The sequence below is a fragment of the Lolium rigidum genome, chromosome 3 (genome assembly GCF_022539505.1).
Source record: "Lolium rigidum isolate FL_2022 chromosome 3, APGP_CSIRO_Lrig_0.1, whole genome shotgun sequence".
Classification (NCBI taxonomy): domain Eukaryota; kingdom Viridiplantae; phylum Streptophyta; class Magnoliopsida; order Poales; family Poaceae; genus Lolium; species Lolium rigidum.
Window position 1 is genome coordinate 112,758,971 of NC_061510.1, and position 24,718 is coordinate 112,783,688.

General features: G+C 45.3%; 2 protein-coding genes and 1 pseudogene across 2 annotated transcripts; all 3 read right to left on the reverse strand.

The window, feature by feature from the left end:
• Positions 1 to 2,582: 2,582 nt before the first annotated feature.
• LOC124695360 lies at positions 2,583 to 4,442 on the reverse strand (annotated as a pseudogene).
• Positions 4,443 to 8,238: 3,796 nt separating this feature from the next.
• Positions 8,239 to 10,919, reverse strand: LOC124702180 (gamma-interferon-responsive lysosomal thiol protein-like). The gene is made up of 5 exons (XM_047234298.1): positions 9,581 to 10,919; positions 9,310 to 9,375; positions 8,981 to 9,121; positions 8,792 to 8,884; positions 8,239 to 8,647 (listed from the first exon to the last, which is right to left on the reverse strand). The coding sequence occupies exons 1-5, from the start codon at positions 9,833 to 9,835 to the stop codon at positions 8,444 to 8,446; spliced, it is 759 nt and encodes a 252-aa protein (XP_047090254.1). The 5' UTR covers positions 9,836 to 10,919; the 3' UTR covers positions 8,239 to 8,443.
• Positions 10,920 to 18,361: 7,442 nt separating this feature from the next.
• On the reverse strand, positions 18,362 to 22,098 carry LOC124698013 (E3 ubiquitin-protein ligase BIG BROTHER-like). The gene is made up of 8 exons (XM_047230536.1): positions 22,058 to 22,098; positions 21,205 to 21,366; positions 20,520 to 20,754; positions 19,620 to 19,660; positions 19,450 to 19,494; positions 18,858 to 18,985; positions 18,555 to 18,663; positions 18,362 to 18,459 (listed from the first exon to the last, which is right to left on the reverse strand). The coding sequence occupies exons 2-8, from the start codon at positions 21,343 to 21,345 to the stop codon at positions 18,406 to 18,408; spliced, it is 753 nt and encodes a 250-aa protein (XP_047086492.1). The 5' UTR covers positions 21,346 to 21,366; positions 22,058 to 22,098; the 3' UTR covers positions 18,362 to 18,405.
• Positions 22,099 to 24,718: the final 2,620 nt, after the last annotated feature.

A 24,718-nucleotide genomic window follows, 5' to 3' on the forward strand; every position in this document is an offset into this window, starting at 1 on the left:
CGCCAGCCTCCGCACGCCCCATCGTGCACCGCCACCACGCCGATTGTGCCCCCATCTACTCCACCTCTCCTCTCGAAGAGGAGAAACATGAGGGCGCCATCCTCACCCTTGTCATCTTCACTGGCCAGGGCACCACCACCGCCGATGGCGGCGGGCAGGGATGTTAGCAATAATCGTTCCTAGTATTAGACTTGCGAGTCAAATTAGTAAGAGTCCATGTTAGGTTTGGTTTCCATGCCAAACCGTGGTGTGTTCCTTAGTTGTAATCTCTAGTTACGTTAGATAGCTAGCTAGGTAAGTTTTAAGTCCAGGCAGGTTTCGTAGTGCTAGGAAGTTGTGTCCATGTAGCATTGGGTTTCGTACGTACGTGAGTTCAAGTAGGAGTCAGTTTAGTTTAGAATTCTAGTGGTGACAGGGTCGTCCCCTTCCTCTCCCCTGGTCGTCCCCCGCGGCGGCCCAAGGGGAGAAAACCCTAGCGCCGCCTTCCCGCTCCCCCTCTCCCCTCCCTCCCCTGCCGCCGCCAGCGTGTGCCGCCGGGCAAAGCCCGCGCGGTGCCGGCGGCGGCGGGCCTTCCCTTACCCGGCGCGTGGCGGGCCGTGCGGGGCGGCGCTGATCCATGGCGGCGGTGCATCTCGGCGGAGGTCGGCGGGGCCTGGCGCGGCGGCGGCCGGCGAGCCGCGTCAGGGGCGTCCTCTCGCACATGGAGGCGGCAGTGGTGGCCGCTGCAGCTGCGCGTGGTGGCTGTGGTGGTGCGTGGCGGCCGGGCTCGATCTGGGCCTGTGCGGGCCGGCGCGGGCCGCGGCTTCGGGGCGTGGTGGCGGCGCGAGGAGCTCTGTCTCCGGCGTGCTGCGTGGGCGCAGCTGCAGTGGTGGTTGGCCGGCAAGGGTGGCTTCCTACCTCGAGCTCTTGCTGGCCGCCGGTGTGGCCGGTGGTGGCCGGCACTCCTCTTCGGCGACGGTGAGGCCGGTGTGGCTTCTTGCCTTTCGGTGGTGGTCCAAGCCAGCATCTGCATCTACGTCCATCGTCTCCAGTTCGCCGCTGGCGGCATCGGGGATACGGTGAAGGACCAGGGTGAAAGCCCTGCCCGGTGCTTCCGGTGCGGATCACGGCGACGCCCAAGGGCGCCGCTTCCTTCCTGAAGGCGTGATCTTTGGTCCCAACTGTGCCTTCCCTCTCCTCTGGTGCCAGGGGAAACCCTATGTCCAGTCCATCGGGCAAGGCGGCGGCGGCGCCACGGCGTCGTTCTCTTCTTGAAGACGTTGTCGAGGCTACTTGGGGAGAGGCCGATGTATTACTGGAGGCTGGACATTGCGATGCGCTGCCGGTGTTGGCTGCTGGCCAGGGCTTGGGGCTTCGAGGCGCTATGTACGACGTGGTGGTTGCAACCTAGTCAGCTGCTTCTCCAAGTCCGAAGGATCCTGCCTTCTTCTCGCCGACTCTTCTAGGCTCATGAGGGGAGGTACGTTGGTCCGGGCTGCCTTGGAGTCGCGGTCGTGCTATGGTGGTATCTCGCTTGGTTCGTGACGCGGTTCGATGGCTCCGTGCTCCATCTCCTCACCTCTTTTGGTTGGATGTTGGGGGCGGGTCGTTCTCATCGGGTCGTTTGTAGCGGGGTGTTATAAGCCGCTTGGCTATGTATCGTCTTGGGTGTGTGTAGTTGTATCGGCCGTCAGCCTCTTCTTCTATGTGATTGATACGTCTTCCAGGACGTATTCTCAAAAAAAATAGTTTAGAATTCTAGTACGAGTAGGTTAGTTTAGCTTAGGTTGGTTCGTGTGTGTATATATACACACAGAATTGCGTTGAAGCTTGTACCGAGAAAATAGAAAAGCAATAAAGAGAGGAAAATTTAGAGGGCGCGACACGCACCCTTGACGATAAATTTTGTCTTCGCGTTTGTTCGTCTAGTTTGATGTGATAGATTCGTGGGCGAATCCCAACAAGGGAGGCCTGGAGATGTAGTTTTTCGGTGGAGGAACTGATCGCCCCAAAGCCGCATGTGCGTGCGACCTGGAGGCGGTTTCTATTCTTTTTTCATGCCCCCCCCACCCCCCCAAATAGGGAGAATTTTACTTACCGACCTCTGCACCAACTAGAAATACACTCAACCATTACGCACGAGTACTATAATTTTTAATCTTAGTTAAGATTAAATCCTAATCCACAAGATAAATTGCATGAGGCATGCGCCTCAAATATAAATAGAAATCTAAATTCGCGTCAGCGAGCTAGGATTTAAACTTATGTGTTGGTCTTGTACATCCACTATTTAAACTCACGTGCTAGTCTTGTACATTGAGCTAGGCTCAACCTCAAAGGCGCATGTCTACATATGTTGTGCTCACGTAGTCGTTATAAACAAAGGGCTACACGGGAACACGATAGCACTGGCGCCAAACCATTCAACTGTAGAGAAGCCAAGCATACTATTGATTCCCAAGTCCATTACACCAACATACCCAGATCAGGCTACCAGCATACATCACGATAACTCGCTTTATGATCGGTTGATCTACATCTCCATAGTTAACTTGAACGTATAGTTGGTATTTGAGCCCCCAAAAGGGAGCATAGCTAGCTTATCAATTGCCATCATCCCGAACCATCTCAATCTCGCCGTCGATGCTGTCATCGACCTCCTCGACATCGGCGGAGTTGTAGCTGACACCGTTGCCTGCCTTCACCACCTGCTGCATGATCGAGTACTGACGGCTCAGCCCCTGGCAAGCCTTGGGAGGATGGCCCTTGTACGCCTTGCAGATGAAAGATTCGAAGTTCTCGTAATCCTGAAATAAGAAACTCAACATAATTCAGGATCATATGGTGAAATTCAGACACTGAGGGTGAGCAAGCTGTTAGTAAAAATGATGAACCATCCATCATAACAGGATCTATAACTCGAGAAGAGTGGGTATGGCTTACGTCGTAGAGCGGCTGGCCATCAACCACGACCCAGGGAACGTACTTGTGCGGAGGCACGAGCGCATCGGTTTGTTTCCCGTACTTGAGCGAAAGCTAGATGGAGCAAGCAAGAAAAATGGGGACACTGTGGTTAGGAATATTAGCTATGAAATGTATGTGAATGATACAGTGCAGCGTCATAGGAGGAACCTTCTGGCCACGCTCACTGTTGTAGCACTCCATGACAGGCTTGGGGTCAAGCCCCTGTTTCTCGAAGCAGGACTCCCACTCTTCGCGCTTGTTCTTCACCACCAGGTCCTCCACGCAGTTGATGAAACCGAAATGCACATTCTGCAACCAGCGACAGATAGCTGTCATATACAGTTCTCCAGATTTGCAGCAGAAACAAGAACTCTACTATTCTATACTAGTAGTTGGTAAGATAAAGTTCTAGTTGTGATTACTGTATCATCGGGAGTGGTGTTTTGGAACATGGGAGCATATGCTCCCTCTATTTTGAAATGCATCTTACACATATTTTGAATTTCAAAAAAATTGAAACCAAAAATTCGCATGTAAATCTTCTCGTGCTACACGCTTACAAAGTTGTTTTATAAAAAATCGACTTATCATGTGACGTGTGTAAAAAAGACAAAACTCAGTGCTAAAAATAATGTTTTTCACAAGATAAGTTTTCTCTTTTTTATATAGACCACAAAAAATATTGGTTTTTCGTGAAACTTGACGAACGAACATATATTATGAAGATGTACATGTAAAAAAATTTGTTAAATTTTTTCGACATTCCGAAATATGATTTTTTGGTAGGGGGTGCATACGCACCCGGGAGCCGAATTGAATTTCTGGTATCATAGTACAAACTAGCATTTGTTGGGAACCTCTTGCAGTAGCAACAATATATTCGGTGGCCAAGGTTGAGTTGAGATTGTGATGAGGTGTGAAATAATTAAATTACCACATCCGGCCAGGCGTCGATGGCGCAAGCCTCCACGTTGTTCAGAATGCACTCGTACGGGCCATGCTGCAACAAGCCAACATCCCAACAGCATTAGCATATCAGAAAGCAACGCCAAACAATGAAGTAATTCACACCTCAGAAACTAACAGCATCAGCAATGAACTCAAGAACGTGCTAAGCCCACGCCCAGGATCCCCGACAACTCGACAAGGTCCCAACCGAACCGAGATGCATGAATATCTACTGCACACGAAAGGAAGGAGAGAGGAGGGGATCGGAAGCGCAGCGAGACGATGGCACCGCACCTGACAGGAGATGGCGCGCCATTCGCGCGGACCTTGGCGTTGCCGTAGGGGACGAGGTTGACGTCCGCGGCGTCGAGGAGGCCGTCCTTGAATATTTTGGCGAGGTGGTTCACCACGAAGTCCGCAGAGGCGGGGCACAGCGACTCGTAGTAGAGGGCCACGGGCACCTTCCCGTTCCCCGCCGCGGCGACATCGCCAGCGCCGACCAGCAGGAGGAGAGCCGCGAGTGGGAGGAAATGGTGGAGACGAGCGGCCATGGTGTTCGAACTATGGGCAGAGGATGCAAAAGCGAGGGTCGCCGCGGGAGGCCGGAGCTTTGCAGGCTTGGAGTGAATGAAGGAGGAGCTTGGCAATGGAGAGGTTTATATTGGCGATCAGCGTGAAGCGGGGTGGCAACGTGTGCAGCTGGGTGCTTTAAAGGCCAAACTAGAATTATGACTCCATGTCTAGCTCAGTTATGTCCATGGAGTATACTAATCCAACCACCTGAATTCAAGTTCAGTTAAACCCGAATTTGGGTGCATATTTCTTCTTTGCTAACTTGATGTATGGTTAGGTTATCCCCTTTTTTTTTTTTTTTTTGCGAATAATCCCCATTTGATCTTACAGTCATCATGGACGTACAGTCCAAAGATGATTTGGTCTAGTACTTAATTTCTGGATGCAGTGTAAGAATAATACTAATGCACAATCGAATGAACCCGTGTTTCTTGTGGAAGAGTTTCCCACTCTAAAGACAAGAACTCAGTGCGATACATCTCATTCAGAACACTAGATCGCGTAAACCAGATGGTCACTGAGATTGCCTGAGGATTGGTAGTGGCGTTTCTAAAAGCTAACAACGTACAAAACCTGATAGGAGGTGGGTTAGCAACCCTTCCGTAAGCTGAAAACTACAAATGAGAATTCTAAGGTTGAACAACTGGTAGTGGAGCGAGCATGACTTGTATGGTCTGGCCCAAATCCAAGCCATTACTCGAGCCGTGTAAGAATATAGCAGTACATGATTATAGGTGGCGGTTGCAAACCATGATCTCTTCCGCTTTTAGAATCACAAACCATGTTTTCTGGCGGATGGAGTATCGCATTACTTCTCTGCTGGCTGGAGTAGTTGGTTAGCATCGCATAAGTTCAAAAAAGAAAAAATCGATAAAGAATAGTTCAAATAGCTGATAGAGAACTCATCTTGGCTCCAGTGTAACTAACGAGAGAGGACTTTCAGATCAGGCGCGCACCCCTATCTACACTATCTATATTGTATCAAGATCTGCGCTAGGTCTTTTTTTTTCCTCTCAAACAACAACTTATTTTTGTATCTCTCACACCACACGATATTTGAACTTCACATTTTGTAGATCACTTAGACATAACAGCTAGAATGTGGGAAAAAAAATTCGAATTTTTATGTCATTACATATATATATATTTTTAATAATTTATTTTGATTTTAAAAAAATTGAAATTTAAATAATATTTTGCAAAAAAGATCCGAACTACTTTTTACCCCATTCTATTCATTATTTTTGAGTGACTTGCAAAAAAAATCAAATCGAAATATTATATAACTTGAAAGATACAAAAAAAAAGCACCTGCTCTATTCAACTTTTCTCGTAGCTAAAACAAGGGAAACATGAGATCCTCGTAACACGGCCCATTTGCCATCGTTCCTAAGTACTTCTAGATTATTTTTTCAGAAACAGGTTACCCCTTTCTATTACTGCAAACGGAAATACAAAGTCTCGAATAGCAAAACACGCACACAGAAAAAAAAAAGGGGGACGGGAAAGAGGCCATCCTTGCATCACCAGGAAACCCGCTGCCCACTACGGGCAAGAACCTGGTGACACTTAAGCAAACATTTTCAAAAGTTCATGCGACACGAACATATGTCCAAACCAAGAGACTACTACTACAAGAGTAACCACATCAAGGTCCTACAATAGACAACACTGAAGCTTGAACTGCAACTGCATTCTCCTGGAGAACTCGAGCTAGCATTGCCGCTGATCAGCTACTTCGTTCCCACCTTGATCTTCTTAGCATCCTTCTCAGCGTCCAGACTTGTTCAACAAAAGATCCAACAGGGAAGATCACCACAGCAGGAGATTTAAGCACATAACTTTGAAAGTTATCTTATTTCTAATAATCCGATTAGACCAGCAAATAGCACCAGTTAATAAAGTATAAAAATTCTTGTTACCTGGCAGGTAAGCATTCAACCACGCCGAACTTTGCCAAAGGTTCCTAGGATAACTGTTGGATCCCAAGCACGAATCTTAAGCTCCTCAAACCACTTTGGCCACAGCACAATAAAAGAATAAGTGATTAGCACTTTCAATGTCGTCACAAAAGGAACATGAAGATCCGTCCATTTTCGCTTCCTTAAATTTTCTCTATTCAATATAGCAACATAATGCAACTACCAAAGAAAAATCTCAATTTTAAAGGTAACCTAGATTTCCAAATCCATTTGTTATGAACTCCAACAACTGGAAAACAGACATAGTAGAAAAAACACTTATTAGATGCCAGGCTCCAACTGATTAAATCCGGCGCAGTATTAACAGAAGCTGTGCAACAAAAGCTTTGTGGTGCAAAAGCTCAGGTGAGAAACTTCTTCTAAAAGGAATATCTTGGACCATAGAAATATCAAAAACTGAGGATACCTTACACAAATTGCCACATTATCCAACCAGGTATCCAACCAAAATCTAACAAGGTCTTTAAAAAAAATCATCCTTCTTCCTTCACAATACGTTCCTTTTATTTTCAACAAAGCTTTCCAGCAAGGATAATAATTGGCCCTAGTTTTCACATAAGCGACAGATTTGTTTCTGGGATACTTTTGTTTCACTATTCTTTGCCAAAGTCCATCTTGATTTTCCAACTTCCACCACCACTTAGTAAGAAGACTAAAGTTTTCCTTTCTAAGATCTTTAACCCCAAGGCCCCCTGTGATTTTAGATGTACACACCCTTTTTCATTTAACCATATAGTTGGTTCTTTTCTGTTTCTTTCCAGCCCAAAAGAACCACCTTCTGTGCTTATCCACCAACTTCTTCCCAAAGGTTTTGTTCAATAAAAACATAGCCATATAAAAAGAAGTAATCCCAGACAGACATGAATCAAGAAGGGTTAGTCTTGCTTCAGATGATGCAGAATCACAAATCCAAGCATCAAGCCTTTTGATTAACTTTGCATCCAGGAAATCCAAGTCAATATTTTTCAAATTTTAAAAAATAACCAGCACTCCTAAATACTTAAAATGAGGCTTACCAACTTGACAATGGGACAAATCAGAATATATAGCCATATACTAATGTTCCCACCAATGGTAACAATCTCACTCTTCCATGTAATTTATTTTTATGCCTAACATCATTTCAAACATATACAAAAGCAACTTGACATTATTAATAGCTTGCTCAGGGTCGTGATTGATACAAAAAAACAAATAGTAGCATCAGCATATTGTAACACAGCAACCACCTATCAATCAAAGCAGGAGCAAGACCAGTGATAAGGTTATTTTCCTGAGCCTGCAAAACCATTTTAGTGAGGCATTCCACTGACATGTTAAAATATGGTCTCCTTGTCTCACCCCCTTAGCACTCTGAAAATAGGGGCCTACAACATCGTTCAACTTCACAATAGCAGTACTATTTATGCAGATTTTTTTGGACCAAGAGCACCATTGCTCAGAAAACCCTCTAGCTCTATGGCACTACTCAATCAGGAAATCCCACTTGACCTTATCATAGGCCTTTTCAAAATCAATCTTTAGAATAACCCTAACTTGATTCTTAACATGAGTATGATGCATCAACTCATGTAAGAAAAATAACCTTATCAAAGCATTTGTATATATGGATAACCCAAAAAAATGTAGATATAGATGTTTTTTTTTCTTATTGGCCTGAAGCTGAAGGCATGACGGCGACTGATTTAGCAGCACACACCCCTGGCCGCAATAATGCCACGTGTTATTTTCCCTCAAGGGTCATTTCGGAAATGGCTATTTCTATTACAGGATATTGACATTCAACCGCAGAGAAGCCAAGCATGCTATTGATTTGATTCCCAAGTCCATTACGTGGTACAGTATATACCAGATCAAGCTAACAGCATATCACGATAACTCGCTTTATGATCGGTTGATCTACAATTCCATAGTAACTTAACAGAAATATGAAACTATCCATTGTTCACGTATAGTGGACTACTGGTATGTGAGCCCCCGAAAGGGAACATAACTTATCAATTGCCATCAGCCCCAACCATCTTAATCTCGCCGTCAACGTTGTCATCGAGCTCCTCGAGATCGAAGGAGTCGTAGCTGACACCGTTGCTCGCCTTCACCACCTGTTGCACGATCGGGTACTGACGGCTCAGCTCCTGGCAAGCCTTTGGAGGATGGCCCTTGTACGCCTTGCAGACGTAAGCTTCGAAATTCTCATAATCCTGAAATACACAGTGAAAGTCAGACATTGAGCTTTCCCGCAAAAAAATCAGACATGGAGCTGAGCAAACAGTTAGTGCTTAGTAAAATGAGAAACCATCAATCAAAATTGGATCTATAACTTGAGAAGAGTTACTATCACTTACGTCGTACAGCGGCTCGCCATCAACCACGACCCACGGAACGTACTTGTGAGGAGGCACGAGCGCATCAGTCTGTTTCCCATACTCGAGCGAAAGCTAGATGGAGCAATGAAGAAAAATGGGGATGCTATAAATGGTTAGCAAAAGAAATGTTATATGCGAGTGATACAAGGTAACGTCGTAGGAACGAACCTTCTGGCCATGCTCACTCCCATAGCACTCCATGACAGGCTTGGGGTCAAGATTCTGTTTCTTGAAGCAGGACTCCCACTCCTCTTGCTTGTTGTTCATCACCAGGTCCTCCACACAGTTGATGAAACCGAAATGCACATTCTGCAACCAGCGACAGATAGATATCATATAGTAGAATTCTCCAGACTTGGGTAACGAAGTTCTCGTTGTGATTATTGTATCATAGTACAGACTAGTATTTACTGGGAACCTCCTGTAGTTGCAAGTTGCAACAATGCGTTCGGTGATCAAGGTTAAGTTGAGAATATGATGAGGGCTGAATTACTTACCAAATCCGGCCAGGCGTCAATGGCGCAAGCCTCCACGTTGTTCAGAATGCATTCATAGGGGCCATGCTGCAACAATCCAACATCCCAACAGTATTAGAAACAGAACCATGCACCGCAAAACAGTAATCCACACCTCCGAAACAAATAACACCCCGACAGAACAGAGAAACATCTGTTATAGCCAAAGGAGGAAGGAGAGGAGATGTTGACTGGAAAAGCCGAGCAGAGCAGACTAACGAATCGGGCACGTGGCAAAGTGATGGCACAAAACCTGACAGGAGATGGCGCCGTTCGCGCCGACCTTGGCATTGCCATAGGGGATGAGGGTGACGTTGGCGGCGTCGAGGAGGCCATCCTTGAATATTTTGGCGAGGTGGTTCACCACGAAGTCCACGGAGTCAGGGCACAACGACTCGTAGTAGAGGGCCACGGGCACCTTCCCGCTCCCCGCTGCCATGATGTCACCGGCACCGGCCAGCAGGAGGAGCGCCACGAGTGGGACGAAATGGTGGAGACGGGCGGCCATGGTATTGGAACAATGGGCAGGGTATGCAGAGGCAAGGGTCGCCACAGGTGTTTGCAGGCTTGGAATGAGTGGATGAGGGGCTTGGCAATGGGGGGTTTATATTGGCGATCAGCATGAAGTTGGCAATGGGTGCTTTAAAGGCCAAACTAGAATTATGACTCCATGTCTAGATGCAGTTGTAAAACTAAGATAGATGCACAATCAAATGAACCATGTTACTTGTGAAAGAGTTTGCCACTCTAAGAGAAAGAACTAGGTGCGATACATCTCAGTCAGAACTAGATCGCGTAAACCAGATGGCAACTGAAATTGCCTGAGGATTGGTAGTGGTGTTTCTAAAAGCTAACAAAATACAAAACCTCGTAGGAGGTGGCTTAGCAACCCTTCCATAAGCTGAAAACTACAAATGAGAATCCTAAGGTAGAACAGCTGGTAGTGGAGCGAGCATGACTTGTTTGTATGGTCTTCCAAAAATCCAGTGCATTATACCCGTAAGAACATAGCAGCGCATGATTATAGGCGGCGGTTGAGAATTATGATCTCTTTCCTTATTAGAATCATCACAAACCATGTTTTCCGGCGGATGGAGTGTCGCATTAGTTCTCTGCTGGCTGGAGTAGTTGGTCAGTATCACATTAGTTCATAGACCTGACAGAGAGCTCGTCTTGGCTCCAGTGTAAGTAAAACAAAGCAAACATGGGCTCCTTATAACAAGGCCAGTTGCTATAGTTTCTTTGCATTTGTACATATGAATTCTTCTTTTCTTTTTGACCCGAAGGCATGACGGCGACTGATTTAGCAGCACGCACCCCAATAATGACACGCTGCTGCCACCGCTACCGTTCAAGTGGTTGTCAAGTAATGAACCACTAATCAAGAAGCTAGCTTTGCTCTTCACCGGAGGCGTCAATCAACTACAAGGACGAGAGAATATGAGATGTGTGGCAGGGCAATTCGATTCAGTACTTGGAACTGGGAGTGAGCTGGATGATTCACGGGGAATGGGGAATTGAGGCACAGTCTCACAGACAGAACCTGACAGTTGATGGTGTTGTTGGGGTCACAAACAGCACCTTTCAGTAACCAGAAGGCAACTGAAATTGCTTAAGGAATGGTAGTGGTTTTTCTAAAAACTAACGATATACAAATGTCATAGGAGGTGGCTTAGCAACCCTTCCATAAGCTGAAAACAACTAATGGAAATTCTAAGGTAGAACAGCTAGTAGTGGAGCGAGCATGATTTGCATGGTTTATTTTCCCATTACTCGACCCGTAGCACCACATGATTATAGGTGACGGTTGCAAATCACGATCTCTTTCCTTTTTAGAATCACAAACCATGTTTTCTGGCTGACGGGGTATGGCATTAGTTCTCTGCTGGCTGGAGTAGTTGGTTAGTATCGCATTAGTTCATAGAGCTGACAGAGAACTCATCTTAGCTCCGGTGTAACTAAAACAATGGAAACATGGGCTCCATATAACGGGCTCATTAGCCATAGTTTCTATGCATTTGTACATATGATTTTTTTTATTTTTTTACCCGAAGGAAGGACGGCGACTGATTTAGCAGTACATGATTATAGGTGGCAGTAGCAAACCATGGTCTCTTCCCCTTTTAGAATCACAAACCATGTTTTCTGGCGGATGGAGTGTCGCATTACTTCTCTGCTGGCTGGAGTAGTTGGTTAGTGTTGGAATCTAAGATTAGTGTAATAGTACTCTAGTAGAGTCTAGAATGCTCTAGGGGAATTGGAGATTAGTAGTAGTCTCCTAGGAAAGCCTAGAATATTCCAGTAGTGTGCTAGAATCTAAGTTAGTTTATTAGCAAAGTCTAGAGTATTCTAGGGAGTGTTAGTATAGTAGTAGTGTCTAGACTATTCTAGTGTATGAGTTAACATGTAAGCCTAAGTTGAGCTATATATATGAGAGGGTGTGGAGGTCCAAGTGACCAACCCATCCACAATTTCCCCAAAAAGCCTACATGGTATCAGAGCTAGAGGCAGTGATGGTGTGTGCTACGGGCTGCCTGTGGTGATTCGGTGGAGTGAGGTGGAGTTCCGCAAAATCCAGGGGAAATACAACAGACAGGCAGAGGAGTGGAGTGCTGCCCAGGTAGAAGTGTTGATGTGAGCTGTTGCAGAGGTGCGGAGCCAACCGTCTGCAGCGTTTGGAGTGGTGGTGAAGGGAGCAGCTGGGTGAGGTGCAGCTGCTTGTGGCTTGCAGTGAAGAGGGAGAAGCAAAGGTGCTGATTTCTGCGTGTGCGAGTAGAGGACAGAGGAGAGACCTAAGCTGCGTGTGCAGCCGGAAGAAAGATCCGAGAGGGGTCGAGAGATCTGCAAGAGTATGTCAAATATAGCAGAGAAGAGAAGAAGCACATAAGCTGGTTTGTTGGTGATTTTCAGCAATATTGATCAATGGGGGAGAATCAAACAATTGAGAAGCTACTTGAGAAAATGACTCAATTGCTCAAGGAGATTGAGAAGTTGAGACAATCAAGGGAGAGTGCAGAAATTCCAAAACAAAGTGGAAAAACAACTATCCTAGGAAATTGTGTGAATCTTGCACAAACAGAAGAAGCAATCTCAAGTCAGGCTCCTGCATTAAATGGAACTTGTTCAAATTGGATTCTGGATTCGGGAGCATCAGCACATGTCACGGGTAAGTGGAGTGAGTTTGCATCATATACTCCACATCCACCCATGCATAAAGAGACAATCCAAACAGCCGATGGAACTTATCAACCTGTGAAAGGGGTCGGCACAGTGAAATGCACTCCGTCCATTACATTGTCTTCGGTATTATATGCTCCATCGTTTCCGGTGAGTTTGGTGTCTATGAGCTCTTTGGTTGATGATATTGATTGTCGAATAATTGCCGATCGGTATAATTGTATAATTGAAGAGAGGAAGATTGGAAGGAGGCTTGGGATAGGTGTGAGACATAAGGGATTGTGGTACTTGGATAGAAGGGAAACCGATGAAGCGTTGTGCACTGCTCTCACAGTTGTTACCAATGATGATGAGGCAAGGTTGATACTCCAACATTGTCGATTGGGCCATATGTCCTTTGATACTATGAGTAAGATATTCCTCGAAGAAATGAAGAAGGTGGACAAAGAAAAACTTGTGTGTGATGCATGTGAGTTTGGAAAACACACCAGGACATCATATGTGAGTCGTGGACTGCGGAGCACGTTGCCCTTTGTACTGATTCACTCTGATGTATGGACTTCCCCGGTGGTCTCTGTTAGCGGGATGAAGTATTTTGTCACCTTCATTGATTGCTACTCCCGAATGACTTGGATATATCTTCTGAAACATAAAAGTGAGGTGCTTACATGCTTCAAGGACTTCTATGCATATGTCCAAAATCGCTTCAACGCTAGTATTCAAATTATCAGGACAGATAATGGGACGGAGTATGTGAACAATGAATTTGGCAATTTTCTTTCCCAAAAGGAATACTTCATCAAACTTCATGTCCCGATACTTCTCCACATAATGGAGTAGCTGAAAGGAAGAATCGTCATCTGCTTGGAGGTGGCTCGATCACTTATGTTTACCATGAATGTGCCCAAATTCTTGTGGAGTGAAGCGGTTATGATCTGCTACTTATCTCATCAACCGGATGCCCTCAAGAGTGCTTGGGATGAAGACTCCATATGAAATGATCTATGGCCAAAATGAGTTCATCGTTCCACCAAAGGTGTTTGGGTGTACTTGCTTTGTTAGAGACCATAGACCTTCGGTGGGAAAATTGGATCCTCGTGCTGTGTGAAGTGCATCTTCATTGGATACCCATCTGGACAAAAGGGCTACAAGTGTTGGAGCCCTAGTGAGCGGAGAACATTTGTTAGCATGGATATGACATTTAGAGAGTCTGAGCCGTTCTATGGAGAGAAGACGGACCTCAGCTCGTTGTTTGACTTTGACTCTCCTAGCACAATCGAAGCTAGTCGAGAGGGGAGAGTGAACTTTTGAGGACAAAGGAACATGAACCATCCGAGTTGTTGTTGGTTCAATTCCATCTCCTACGAGTGAAGAGAGATGGACAAAGCCAAATGAGGAAGAAAATCTAAGGGTGTCTACAAGGAGACAAGCTACAAGTGAAGAGAGATGGAGAAAGCCAAACGAGGAAGAGAACTTGAAAGTATATACACGGAGAAAATCGCAGCATGAGCAGCAGCAACAACAGGTTCCCACGACAAGTGACACACAGTGCGGGGGAGCAACATGTGCAACAACAGGCTCCCACGACAAGTGACACACAGGTGCGGGGAGCAACATGCTCCAACGGATGTTGAAACCGATGAATTGTCGATGACGCAGGTCCATCTATTACGAGGGATTCAATGGACTTGCCCATTGCCTTGAGAAAAGGAACCCGAGCTGCAGCTAGAAAACCTCCAAATTGGTACCAGGAGGAGCATGACATTGCTAATTATGTATCATATGCATCTCTATCTATGAACTACAGGGCCTTCATCGCATCATTGCAATCTGTGGTGATCCCAAGAGATTGGAAAGAAGCAAAACAAGACCCAAAGTGGTACGAGGCCATGTTGGAGGAAATGAAAGCTCTTGAGAAGAACAATACATGGGATCTTGTTACTCTTCCAGCTGGAAAACGTCCGAGTTACTTGCAAATGGGTGTATTCCGTGAAGCAATCCCCGGAAGGGAAAATAGAACGATACAAGGCAAGGTTGGTGGCAATGGGTTACGATCAAACATATGGGATTGACTATGACGAGACCTTTGCGCTCGTTGCAAAGATGAGTACTATAAGAACTCTTATTTCTTGTGCTTGCTAACTTTGGTTGGCCCTTGCATCGAGCTGGATGTCAAGAATGCTTTCTTGCATGGAGATCTCCGGAAGAAGTTTATATGGACATTCCACCGGCTTTAGTAACTCCAACACCCGGGGAAGGTGTGCAGATTGAAGAAGTCTTTGTATGGTCTCAAGCGATCACCAAGGGCATGGTTTGATAGGTTCCGGAGAGCCATGCGCAATATGGGTTACAAGCAATGTAATAGGGATCATACCGTGTTCTATAGGCATTCGGGGCGTCGTATTACCATCCTTGCGGTTTATGTGGATGACATTGTTATCACTTGGAGACGATAATGATGAAATAAGCCAGTTGAAGATGAGATTGAGCGAGAGAATTTGAGGTTAAGGATCTAGGACAACTCAAGTATTTCTTGGGTATTGAGATTGCGAGATCTCCTAAAGGAATAGTTATCTCTCAACGGAAATATGTGTTGGATCTACTCAATGAGACTAGGTATGCTTGGGTGTCGGCTCGCTTCAACTCCTATTGAGCAAAATCACCAGCTATGTGCTCAGTCAGGAGATCCAGTTAATAGAGAGCGCTACCAACGGCTTGTTGGTCGACTTATCTATTTATGCCATACGAGACCTGATATATCTTATGCCGTGAGTGTGGTGAGCCGCTACATGCATGACCCAAGAAGTGGACATCTAGAGGCAGCTTATAGAATTTTACGCTATCTGAAAGGAAGTCCTGGAAAAGGTCTATGGTTCAAGGCCAATGGGCACTTGAGTGTGGAGGGATATTGTGACGCTGATTGGGCAAGTTGCCTTGATGACACAAGGTCAACATCAGGCTTTTGTGTCTTCGTAGGAGGAAACTTGGTATCTTGGAGGAGCAAGAAGCAGCATGTGGTCTCAAGATCAACTGCAGAAGCAGAGTATAGAGCAATGGCGGTGTGTTTGTGTGAGATGTTATGGATGAAAGGCCTCCTATCGGAATTGAAGCTCATGCAGGAGAGGGCCATTGAATCTTTGGTGTGACAACAAGTCGGCAATAAACATTGCTAACAATCCCGTTCAGCATGACCGAACAAAGCATGTGGAAATAGATCGATTCTTCATTAAAGAACGGCTTGACGAAGGAACCTTGAAGTTAAGCCATGTAACCTCTAGAGAACAAATAGCAGATTGTCTAACCAAAGGATTAGGTAGTAAGGAATGTTTGTTGGCATGTAACAAGATGGGAATGATAGATATCCATCGCCCATCTTGAGGGGAGTGTTGGAATCTAAGATTAGTGTAATAGTACTCTAGTAGAGTCTAGAATGCTCTAGGGGAATTGGAGATTAGTAGTAGTCTCCTAGGAAAGCCTAGAATATTCCGAGTAGTGTGCTAGAATCTAAGTTAGTTTATTAGCAAAGTCTAGAGTATTCTAGAGAGTGTTAGTATAGTAGTAGTGTCTAGACTATTCTAGTGTATGAGTTAACATGTAAGCCTAAGTTGAGCTATATATATGAGAGGGTGTGGAGGTCCAAGTGACCAACCCATCCACAATTTCCCCAAAAAGCCTACAGTTAGCATCGCATTACTTCTCTGCTGGCTGGAGTAGTTGGTTAGCATCACATTATTTCAAAAAAAGATTCGATAAAGATTAGTTCAAATGAGAACTCATCTTAGCTCCTCCAGCTTAACTAAAACAAGTTAACAAGGCAAACATTGGCTCCTTATAACGTGGTACATTTGCCTACGCAGGTTTGGCGTATATCTTATGGTTCCTTCTATTCAGTCTTTGATGTTAGCCCTTTTTTTTTAGATAAAAGGCACCAGGTGCCCGACTTTAAATTAATAAAGCCTTGACGTTTAGCAAGTTATACAAACCAGAATTCAACATAACCAAACATAGTGCTGCGGCATACAGCTTCGCCAAGTAAAGATAAAGCACCTGCAGGTATGGATTTTTGTTGACCTGAAGGCGTGACCGTGACGGCGACTGGTTTATCAGCACACACCCTGGCAGCAATAATGCCACGCTGCTGCCACCGCTACCGTTCAGGTGTTTCTCGAGTAATGAACCACACTAATCAAGACACTAGCTTTTGCTCTTACCCGGAGGTGTCGATCGAGAGAATATGTGATGCGTGGCAGGGCAATTCGATCGGTACTAGGAACTGAGAGTGAGCTGGACGATTCACGGTGAAAGGGGAATTGAAATTGAATCACTGAGATCACAGACATCACCTGGCAGTTGATGGTGTTGTTTTCGCCGCGGACGTGTGCGTTGCCGTAGGGGACGAGCAGGAGGTCGACGATGTCGATGAGCCCGTCGTCGAAGATCCCGGCGAGGTGGTTGACGATGAAGCGGGAGCAGTAGGGGCAGAGCGACTCGTAGTAGAGCGCGAGGGGCACCTTGGCCGGCCCCGCGGACGCGGCCACGGCCGGCGGTGGCACGAGGCCGGCGGCCGATAGGACCAGCAGGACGAAGAAGAGCCGGAGGTCGCGAGCCATGGCGTGCAGGTGTTCAGGGGGATCGCGCGAGAGTTCTGGAAGAGTGAACTTGTTCAGGTCAACGGGAGAGCGCGGAGCTTTTTGTCAATGGGTGTAGACGGGAACACGGGAGCATACGTGCGTGCGTCAGGGAAGAGTGCTCGTGCAGGATTCCATCATCTACGTATTCATGTGGTGCTGGTCTACGCACGTCCATCCCGAGGCTCTACAAGGTCCGGTGATGCTTCTGATGTTTTCCGGCGCCATCAGCCGGATATTGATTGGTTGATGATTTATTTGCTGAGATGAGATGATCCGGCCGACGAATTTAAGGCCATTTATTTCAAGCCAAAGAAAGCATGAGAAGGATTGCACGGCCACCGCGTGGAAGATGAGGGCACCCTCCTACTCCGCGTGGAAGATGAGTACTAGTAAATACAGTACGTCGCCAGATCGAGCTCTGATCTGTTCTGCGACGACGGGGCCAAGCGAGCTGGTGACACTGTCACTGTGTCACACTGATAGCTGCTCCCACTCTGAGCACCTGAGTGTGACAGGATTTGCAAGGAGAAGGAAGGGAAGCTTTTTTCACACATGCCAATCTGCTCTTGATTTGGAGATGTCTGTTCGTCCAAAGTTTCGGAGACCTTCAGCTAGCGAATTAAGTTGGGTGTAGATCGCAGTTTCCGACTGTCATCAGGTGATCGCCATCAATACTGGACGGAGGAAGATCGTCAGGGGCGGGCTGCCACGGCAATCTTTGAGGACTGGTATATGCCGGCAACCCCATTCTGTGGAAAAAAAACCTTGGAGCATTGCCCTGCAGAGCCTAATGTACCAGGAAGAATTGTAAGCTAATGGTGCAACAAAAGATGGATGCAGAGCCTCCCACAAAAGAAGATCATGAACACATCACGACAAAGGAAATGCAGGACATAGCAAGAAGATGTTACAAATGAATCTTTTCTCTGTTCACAAAAATCTTAATCGAATTCGAATTAACAGAAACTAGCACACGCCCTTCGTGGTGGACAAAAGCACCTCGTGGGCATGCGTGATCGACACAATCTCCGTCTAGCACGTTGGTTATGGTTCACGGTCAAACTCTACAGCCTAAGGCAAACCTCTCGGAAGCGGGTTACAGCTTCCAGCTACATCTGCTTATAACCTATATCTGGTGATCTGGTACTAATATACAACTCTAAAAGGGAGAGGGGGACAAAGCTGCCCTCAGGCAGAAATCATGCATCAGTTGGGGGAACGGTGGTGGTGCGAGTCCGAGCGCGAGAACTTCGTGGTTAATTGCCATAACTCATTTCATCTTCGGCTCCTCAGCAGGAACTTCAGCAAAGCAAACAGGACATACCTGCAGAGCAAATGTAGTATACTCTTGTGAGCTAAAGAAGCAGATGTGTAGAAACGGAAAGCAGATATAGATTGTTCCTTTTTCTTATCACTGACCTTGTTGATGCTAAGCCATCTTGTCACGCAGCTGGCATGGTAAACATGCTTGCAGGGCAGTGCCATCTGCAGATCCCCTCTCCTATACTCCATTTGGCAGATTACACACCTGTTACCCATAGGGAAGTTCTAAAGATTATCTTCCTTTCTATTCAAGAGTCAGTACCAATTCGGTGTAATTGTATCCTCTACAGGTAAGCACAGACAAAATATTGCACTCATGATGAAGCAGTGTGCCGATGTAGACAGATACTACGGTACGGTTCAGAACTGATGGTGTACGAAATTGCAGCAAGATCTAACCTTTCACGGCGTGCTTTCTTCCTCGAGAAGAAACCACACTTGTATTTTGTGACCGGAAGTGATGCAATGCTTTCTTGGGAGAGACCACGACTTTGGGTTCCAACTGCCTCGCCCAAATCCAACAATTCCTGTCAACAGAAATTGTACATATTAGTGAACCAACTTCCAGAAGCAATCAAATGAGACAAAAGACACTAGCAATGAAACGAACGATTGATGAATATACAGCTTAACTATTGAAGAGTATTGTCGTTGAATAGTTTCAGTGCATGAGACCAAGAAAAGTAGTGTGACGTATGGATGTGTCTACCCATGAGTTGTCAAGCAAGTAAGTTTTAGATAAGCACGCCAAAAAGTACTTCTACGTGATTATTCAAGTCACAAAAAGTTTCTTCATCTGAAGTCACACCATAATTAATGTTCAGTATTTTGATCCTCGAAGCACCCAAATAAGAACTATACATTGACCAATCCAATTGTGCATGGTGTAATCTCTGCAGACTTCTCTACCTATCTCGCTCAACTCAAAGATATACAGGAAGCAGGGAGCATGACAAAATGGAGACACAAGCATGCAAGAGAAGTCATTAACCTCATATGTCATGTTGTCAGGATCGATGTTGTCTTGCCAAACAGCCTGGAATTACAACAATACTAACTTTCAGTGAATTGATGGGAAACAAAGTTTCCACATGACATACAGAAACAAAGGGAAAAAGTACTAGTTCTTAAAAAATACGCAAGCTACAAAAACTCATTTACCTGCGGGCTGCTTGAATTTTGGTGCACTGGTGTTTGGATGCCTGTAAGTGAAAACAAAATGAGAGTGTCAGAGATGTATCATTCGAGTAACTGTTTGGCTACAAGGTAAAGATTAAAAAAAAAATAGTCGGTTACTGCTATCATGTTATGTGGTAACCAAATCATAAGGATCCATTAAGATAGCATGTGCACAGTTTGTATTCCAAAATAGCCATTAATCAGTTAACTATGTAACAAGTAAAACAGCTGGATATAACATCAGTATCATGACCAAGCCAACCAAGTTTGCAGTATAATCTATAAATGCATAATGAAATAACAACGGTAGTCTAACCACACACATGTATTTTATGAGCCAACTTCCAGACTTCTCTTTTACTAAATATTGTAAGAATTCAATCAACTAAAAATTGGATCAAACCATAGAATGCCAGTCACTAATAGTCTGACACTAACAAACTTCCACTGTTATATGACTAACAGTAAGCAAAGGGTATGTGCTTACTAGTCTTTTTTGAAAGGAAGGGCTAATGGAGGTACTATTCAGTTCATTACCCAATCTAGATACAAACTACCTTGGTTTCAAGCACCGTAACATGTTAACAACTTAACATGTGTCTTAACCAGATATTGATAAAAAAACAGCCAAAAACAGTGAAGTGTGTTACTGCAGCTACAATCTAGTGACAGATGGAACCGGCCTTTAACCCTGTTTTAATACGCTAGTATCAGGAACTTCACATTGCTACCTTGAAAAATATTACAGTCAATCCTAGTACTTTAAGCGAACTTATGCTTATGTGGCTGACATCCCAGAATAATGATTATTTCAACTCCAACGCCCCTGAGTAATGATTATTTCAACTTTCAAAAACCATATGTCCAAAGTACTGAACTTACGTTCCTCTGTAGTAGAATTTGCATTTGCATGAGGAGCCTCACCACCCTGAAGGACTACATTGGGGGAGTCAGTATTGCTTACAGGCATGGGGTTATCCCAAACTCTGCGTCCAGCATCTGCTCTATGCATGTAATCATTCATGTCATATACATGCCCATAACTGTAGTAATTTCCTGCACCAGAATATCCGTACTTATACGAGTTTGTTTGCGTCATTGTCCAGTATGGATTGGCCTGCACGTTAGCAACAAATAAGTGTGAAATAGAACAGAAAATGATAAGGATTGATGAAACAGCGACAAAGGTCGTGACTGAAACTATTGTGATACTCATAAAAATGTGGAAGTGAGCTTTCAGGAATCATCATATTCTCCATTGAGTGACTCTATTTCCTTCTTTCTGTTTCTTAAAAAAGAAGCTGCTACTAGACTTGCAAGAAAATAATCTAGATTCATGAGGAACGTAAACAATCAAAATTTGAAATTCGTAAGTATCATGTTTGATTTATAAAGTAGCACAAGATATTAAAGAGTGGCCTTTACCAATCCCAGGCCAGATATAATATTACATCGAAGATATATGTGCATCAGTACGAAAGCAGTATTACAGTGAAAGGATCGAGGAAGCGGAATCAGCTAACTGTTGCACTAGGTTGAGAAAATAGACAAATATAATGTTTGATACCTGATCCTGGAAGGCATCTGCAAGAGCAAAATCCGCATGGGCGTATGTCAGGCCTTCGAAAAAATCCATGAAGCTCTCGGTCATGGTGTACGGATATCCGGTGTTTATGTAGTGGAGTTCCATCTGTCGACTCCCGTTCATCCCTCCAGATGGATCATGAACCTAAAATAAACCATACCACAAATCTTTCGTTAATCTTCACCGACTGAAAAAAAAATACAATCTGAAATGTACATTAGAAGTTGGGTTCCTTAAATCATGAAAACTTCGGATCAAGTGTAAGCAAAATTGAGTTGTTAGCCGAAGATCAAACAATAAGAACTATATATTATACATCAATGGACTGTGGAATATTTCGCACATTGCTCTTTTGACTGAACCAACTCCTGGAGGAGTTCAACAACACTACAGATCTTTGCTCCATCCTAGCTAAAACCAACAGATCAGGCATTATTGCCAGATTGCTTCCGGCAATGGATCCTGCAGAGCTGAAATGTGCATTGGTACCACGATGAACAATTTACCATTACACCGCAAAGGGATAGGTAGACAGACCAGAGGCGGTCCATTTGTCACCAGCCACCACTGGTACACCACTCATTTTTCAAACCGCAAAACTACCAGCACGACGCAGGAACCAATGTACGATCCAGCCAGAAAGAAAACCAAGAATCGAGGCCTCTACTCGAAAAAAAAAGTAAAATAAAACAGAAACCGAGGCGGGGCAAATCGCGACATCGAGCTTCCACGGAGGGGCGGATCTAGATGGCGTGCCGCGCGTGCACCGGCGCACCAAAGAAATTGCGGGGGTCAGTGGGATCTGAGTAACCGTTGGATGAACAGAAGCTCGTACCTGAAAACCCAATGGGGTGGGGTGGCGGCAGCGGGGACGCGATGGCGCGACGAGGAGGAGCGGGGACGGCAATGGCGGCGTCGCGCGTGAGAGGCGGAGGGGATGGGGGAGGTTGAGGCGTGAGCTGCGGCAGGGCAGGGCAGGAGGTGGTAGTGATACAGTGTAGGAGAAAGGGAGCAGCTTTGGGTCGGGTGAGGAAGAGGAACGGGAGGCACGGACGGGACAGTGGAGAAAAAAAATGCTATGGTCTGAATTTATGATCGAGCGAGGAACTACAGGGTGATGCAGTGGTTTCGTGTATAGTAGCCAAATTTTGGAAATATATTCGATTAATAACAATATTTTGGTATACATTTTTCACGAGCATAAAGACCGATTTCTACTCCGGTTCCACTCACTACAGGAAATTTATTCTTTTAGAAAATTACATTTTCTTACTGTATATTTTTTTGAAAACTGAGAAAGCGATTCCTAGGAGGTGCGTGGAGCAAAAAAAGCTTGTGCCGACTAAAGAGGAAAGAAAACCTGTGCGGACGGCCTTTTTCTGAGGTTGGCTCTACGCAAACGGTTTTCCTGTGTCGGCAATCTTCTCCGCGGCATGCTTTCCTGTAGTGACTAGCATAGAGAGTAAAATGACATTAAGAGTGACTCTTTCGTATTGGACTCTAAACTATGCAGCATTTCGTTACATTTCTAAAACATCTATTTATGGACAGAGGTAGTATATTTTTCACGTGCATAAACCACAAATTCGCTCTCAGATGACGGATTTCTACGTGTCAACGTGTGGGACACTTACATAGGGGTAAAATGACGTCGATAGTTGCCATTACAATAGGTAGGGATTAAAACGACATGTCTAGTTGAATCCTACGAAAAGATGAATTTTTTATTTTGATAAAGATTTTTCTATGAAGTCCAGTCAAAAAATTAAAAAAAAAATACACTATAAGATTTCTATGTGTTTATTCTCTGTAGGATATGATCTTATGAATTAAGTGGTTTAAAAAAATCATCATTGGTGATGGTTGTTGCTCTGGTGCGATGATCCTTTGGGACCTTAGCACGACGATTTTCTGTTTATTTACTACAACAAGCACTAGTACGACAAGCTTTGCCTAGCTCTAGTGATGGAGGGGCAAGGACAACGGTGCGTCTTCGGCTTGTGCTAGTGTCTGTAGTCATCGCTAGGTGATCCGAGTAGCAATTTATAATTTTCTTTATTTTTTGAACTATTTGTACTATTATTGATGATTATTAATAGATCGGAGAAGTTTTCGTAAAAAAGAAATTTTCATCAGATTTCAATTCGGCAAATATTTTTTTAAAATCCTACAAATCAAAGGAATTCATAATTTGTGACTACGGTCTTAAAAGAAACGTGTCAACCATGTGCCGCTCCTCTTTGGCACTTGCAGTTCCTGTAGTATAGTACGGGATGGAACAACGGAAGAAAAAAAAACCGACGTCGTTCGTACTTTGCGTTTTGTTAATGAGCAAATCATGCATGGAATTCAGCAGCGTACCCTAACGACACAAACATAAACAAGGTGCAGTACACACGCTTTGTTTGGTAAAAGTACACCGGCCGCGATTTCCAAAGGGTACTTGGGAGATTCTGCTGGATGGGGGTCTCAGGCTGTCCCGACTAGTGTTTACTTGTTGATGGAGCATTCAACGGTTCGACCCACTTTATTATTAAATAATAAATGTCTGGGGGTCGGGCGCCTCGTTATAAGAAGCGATAGCGGTGCTTTGAACACGGGCGCAGTTGCGGGTCAAGTACTCGACATCGTCCAGGTAGTCGGCTCGGCGGCACGGGTTGAACTCCCACACCCGAATGTGTCCCGGACGTGGGAGTAGAGCTCGAAGGATGGATCCTCCCGCGGATCGGCGCGAGAATGAGTCATCGGTGGTGAATCTCACCGCGTCGTGCGCACCCCTCCCATGGCATCACTAGTGTGGCCAGGGTGTCGAGACGCCCCAGGCCACCTTCATAGCATTGTAGCTACAGTACGGTAGTACGATAACGACGAGTTGGTGCCCGGTTGTTGGCCAACATTTGAATTGGTACTTGGAAAAATTTTAATCAAATTTATATGCCTATTTGCTAGATTTAAGTTTTTTTGTCAAAAGAAATACGGAGTACTAGTATTGAGAAGTGCTGGTTTTGGGTCGTCGGTGTGGAACGTCCTTCCCAAGTGAAAGGAGCAAGTGTGGACGAGGCCAATAGGGCAGTAGCAGCGCCTATTTGAGGCGTGAGGCCGGTGGAGACGATGGGGAGTGGCTGTGCAAATTTGGGAGAAACAGTGTTTGCCAAGTAGGCGAGACGCCGACACAGTCTCGGAATGGAACCTGTTTGCCTTGCGCTTGCTTGCTTGCTAATCATGGTGTCACTTGGATTCGTTCGGATAAAGCGAAAGGCCACGCACCCAGCAGCTGCTATTGTCGCTGACAGTGGGTCCGGTCGGTGGCGGGCCCGCGTGTCGTTCTGATTAGGGTCAGGGGTGCGTGGAGGACGCTTGGGTTGTACGCAAGGCGGCACAGCGCGAGGGGCCCGTCCGGTCGTGGCAGTGGCAGCAGGCGTGACGCTTGGAATTTGGCCTTTCCCCACGGCACGCCCACCGAGGCAAGGCGTACACGCGAGCGCAGGAAGTAGAA

Coding starts and splice junctions, on each gene's coding strand:
- LOC124702180 (XM_047234298.1), bottom strand. CDS start 9,835: ATGGCCGCCCGTCTCCACCATTTCGTCCCACTCGTGGCGCTCCTCCTG. Junction 9,122..9,309: donor TTGACGCCTGGCCGGATTTG/GTAAGTAATTCA, acceptor CGCTGGTTGCAG/AATGTGCATTTCGGTTTCAT. Junction 8,885..8,980: donor GGAGTGAGCATGGCCAGAAG/GTTCGTTCCTAC, acceptor TGCTCCATCTAG/CTTTCGCTCGAGTATGGGAA.
- LOC124698013 (XM_047230536.1), bottom strand. CDS start 21,345: ATGAACGGGAGTCGACAGATGGAACTCCACTACATAAACACCGGATAT. Junction 18,986..19,449: donor CTGACAACATGACATATGAG/GTTAATGACTTC, acceptor TTCTGTTGACAG/GAATTGTTGGATTTGGGCGA. Junction 18,664..18,857: donor AAGAAAGCACGCCGTGAAAG/GTTAGATCTTGC, acceptor TATGGGTAACAG/GTGTGTAATCTGCCAAATGG.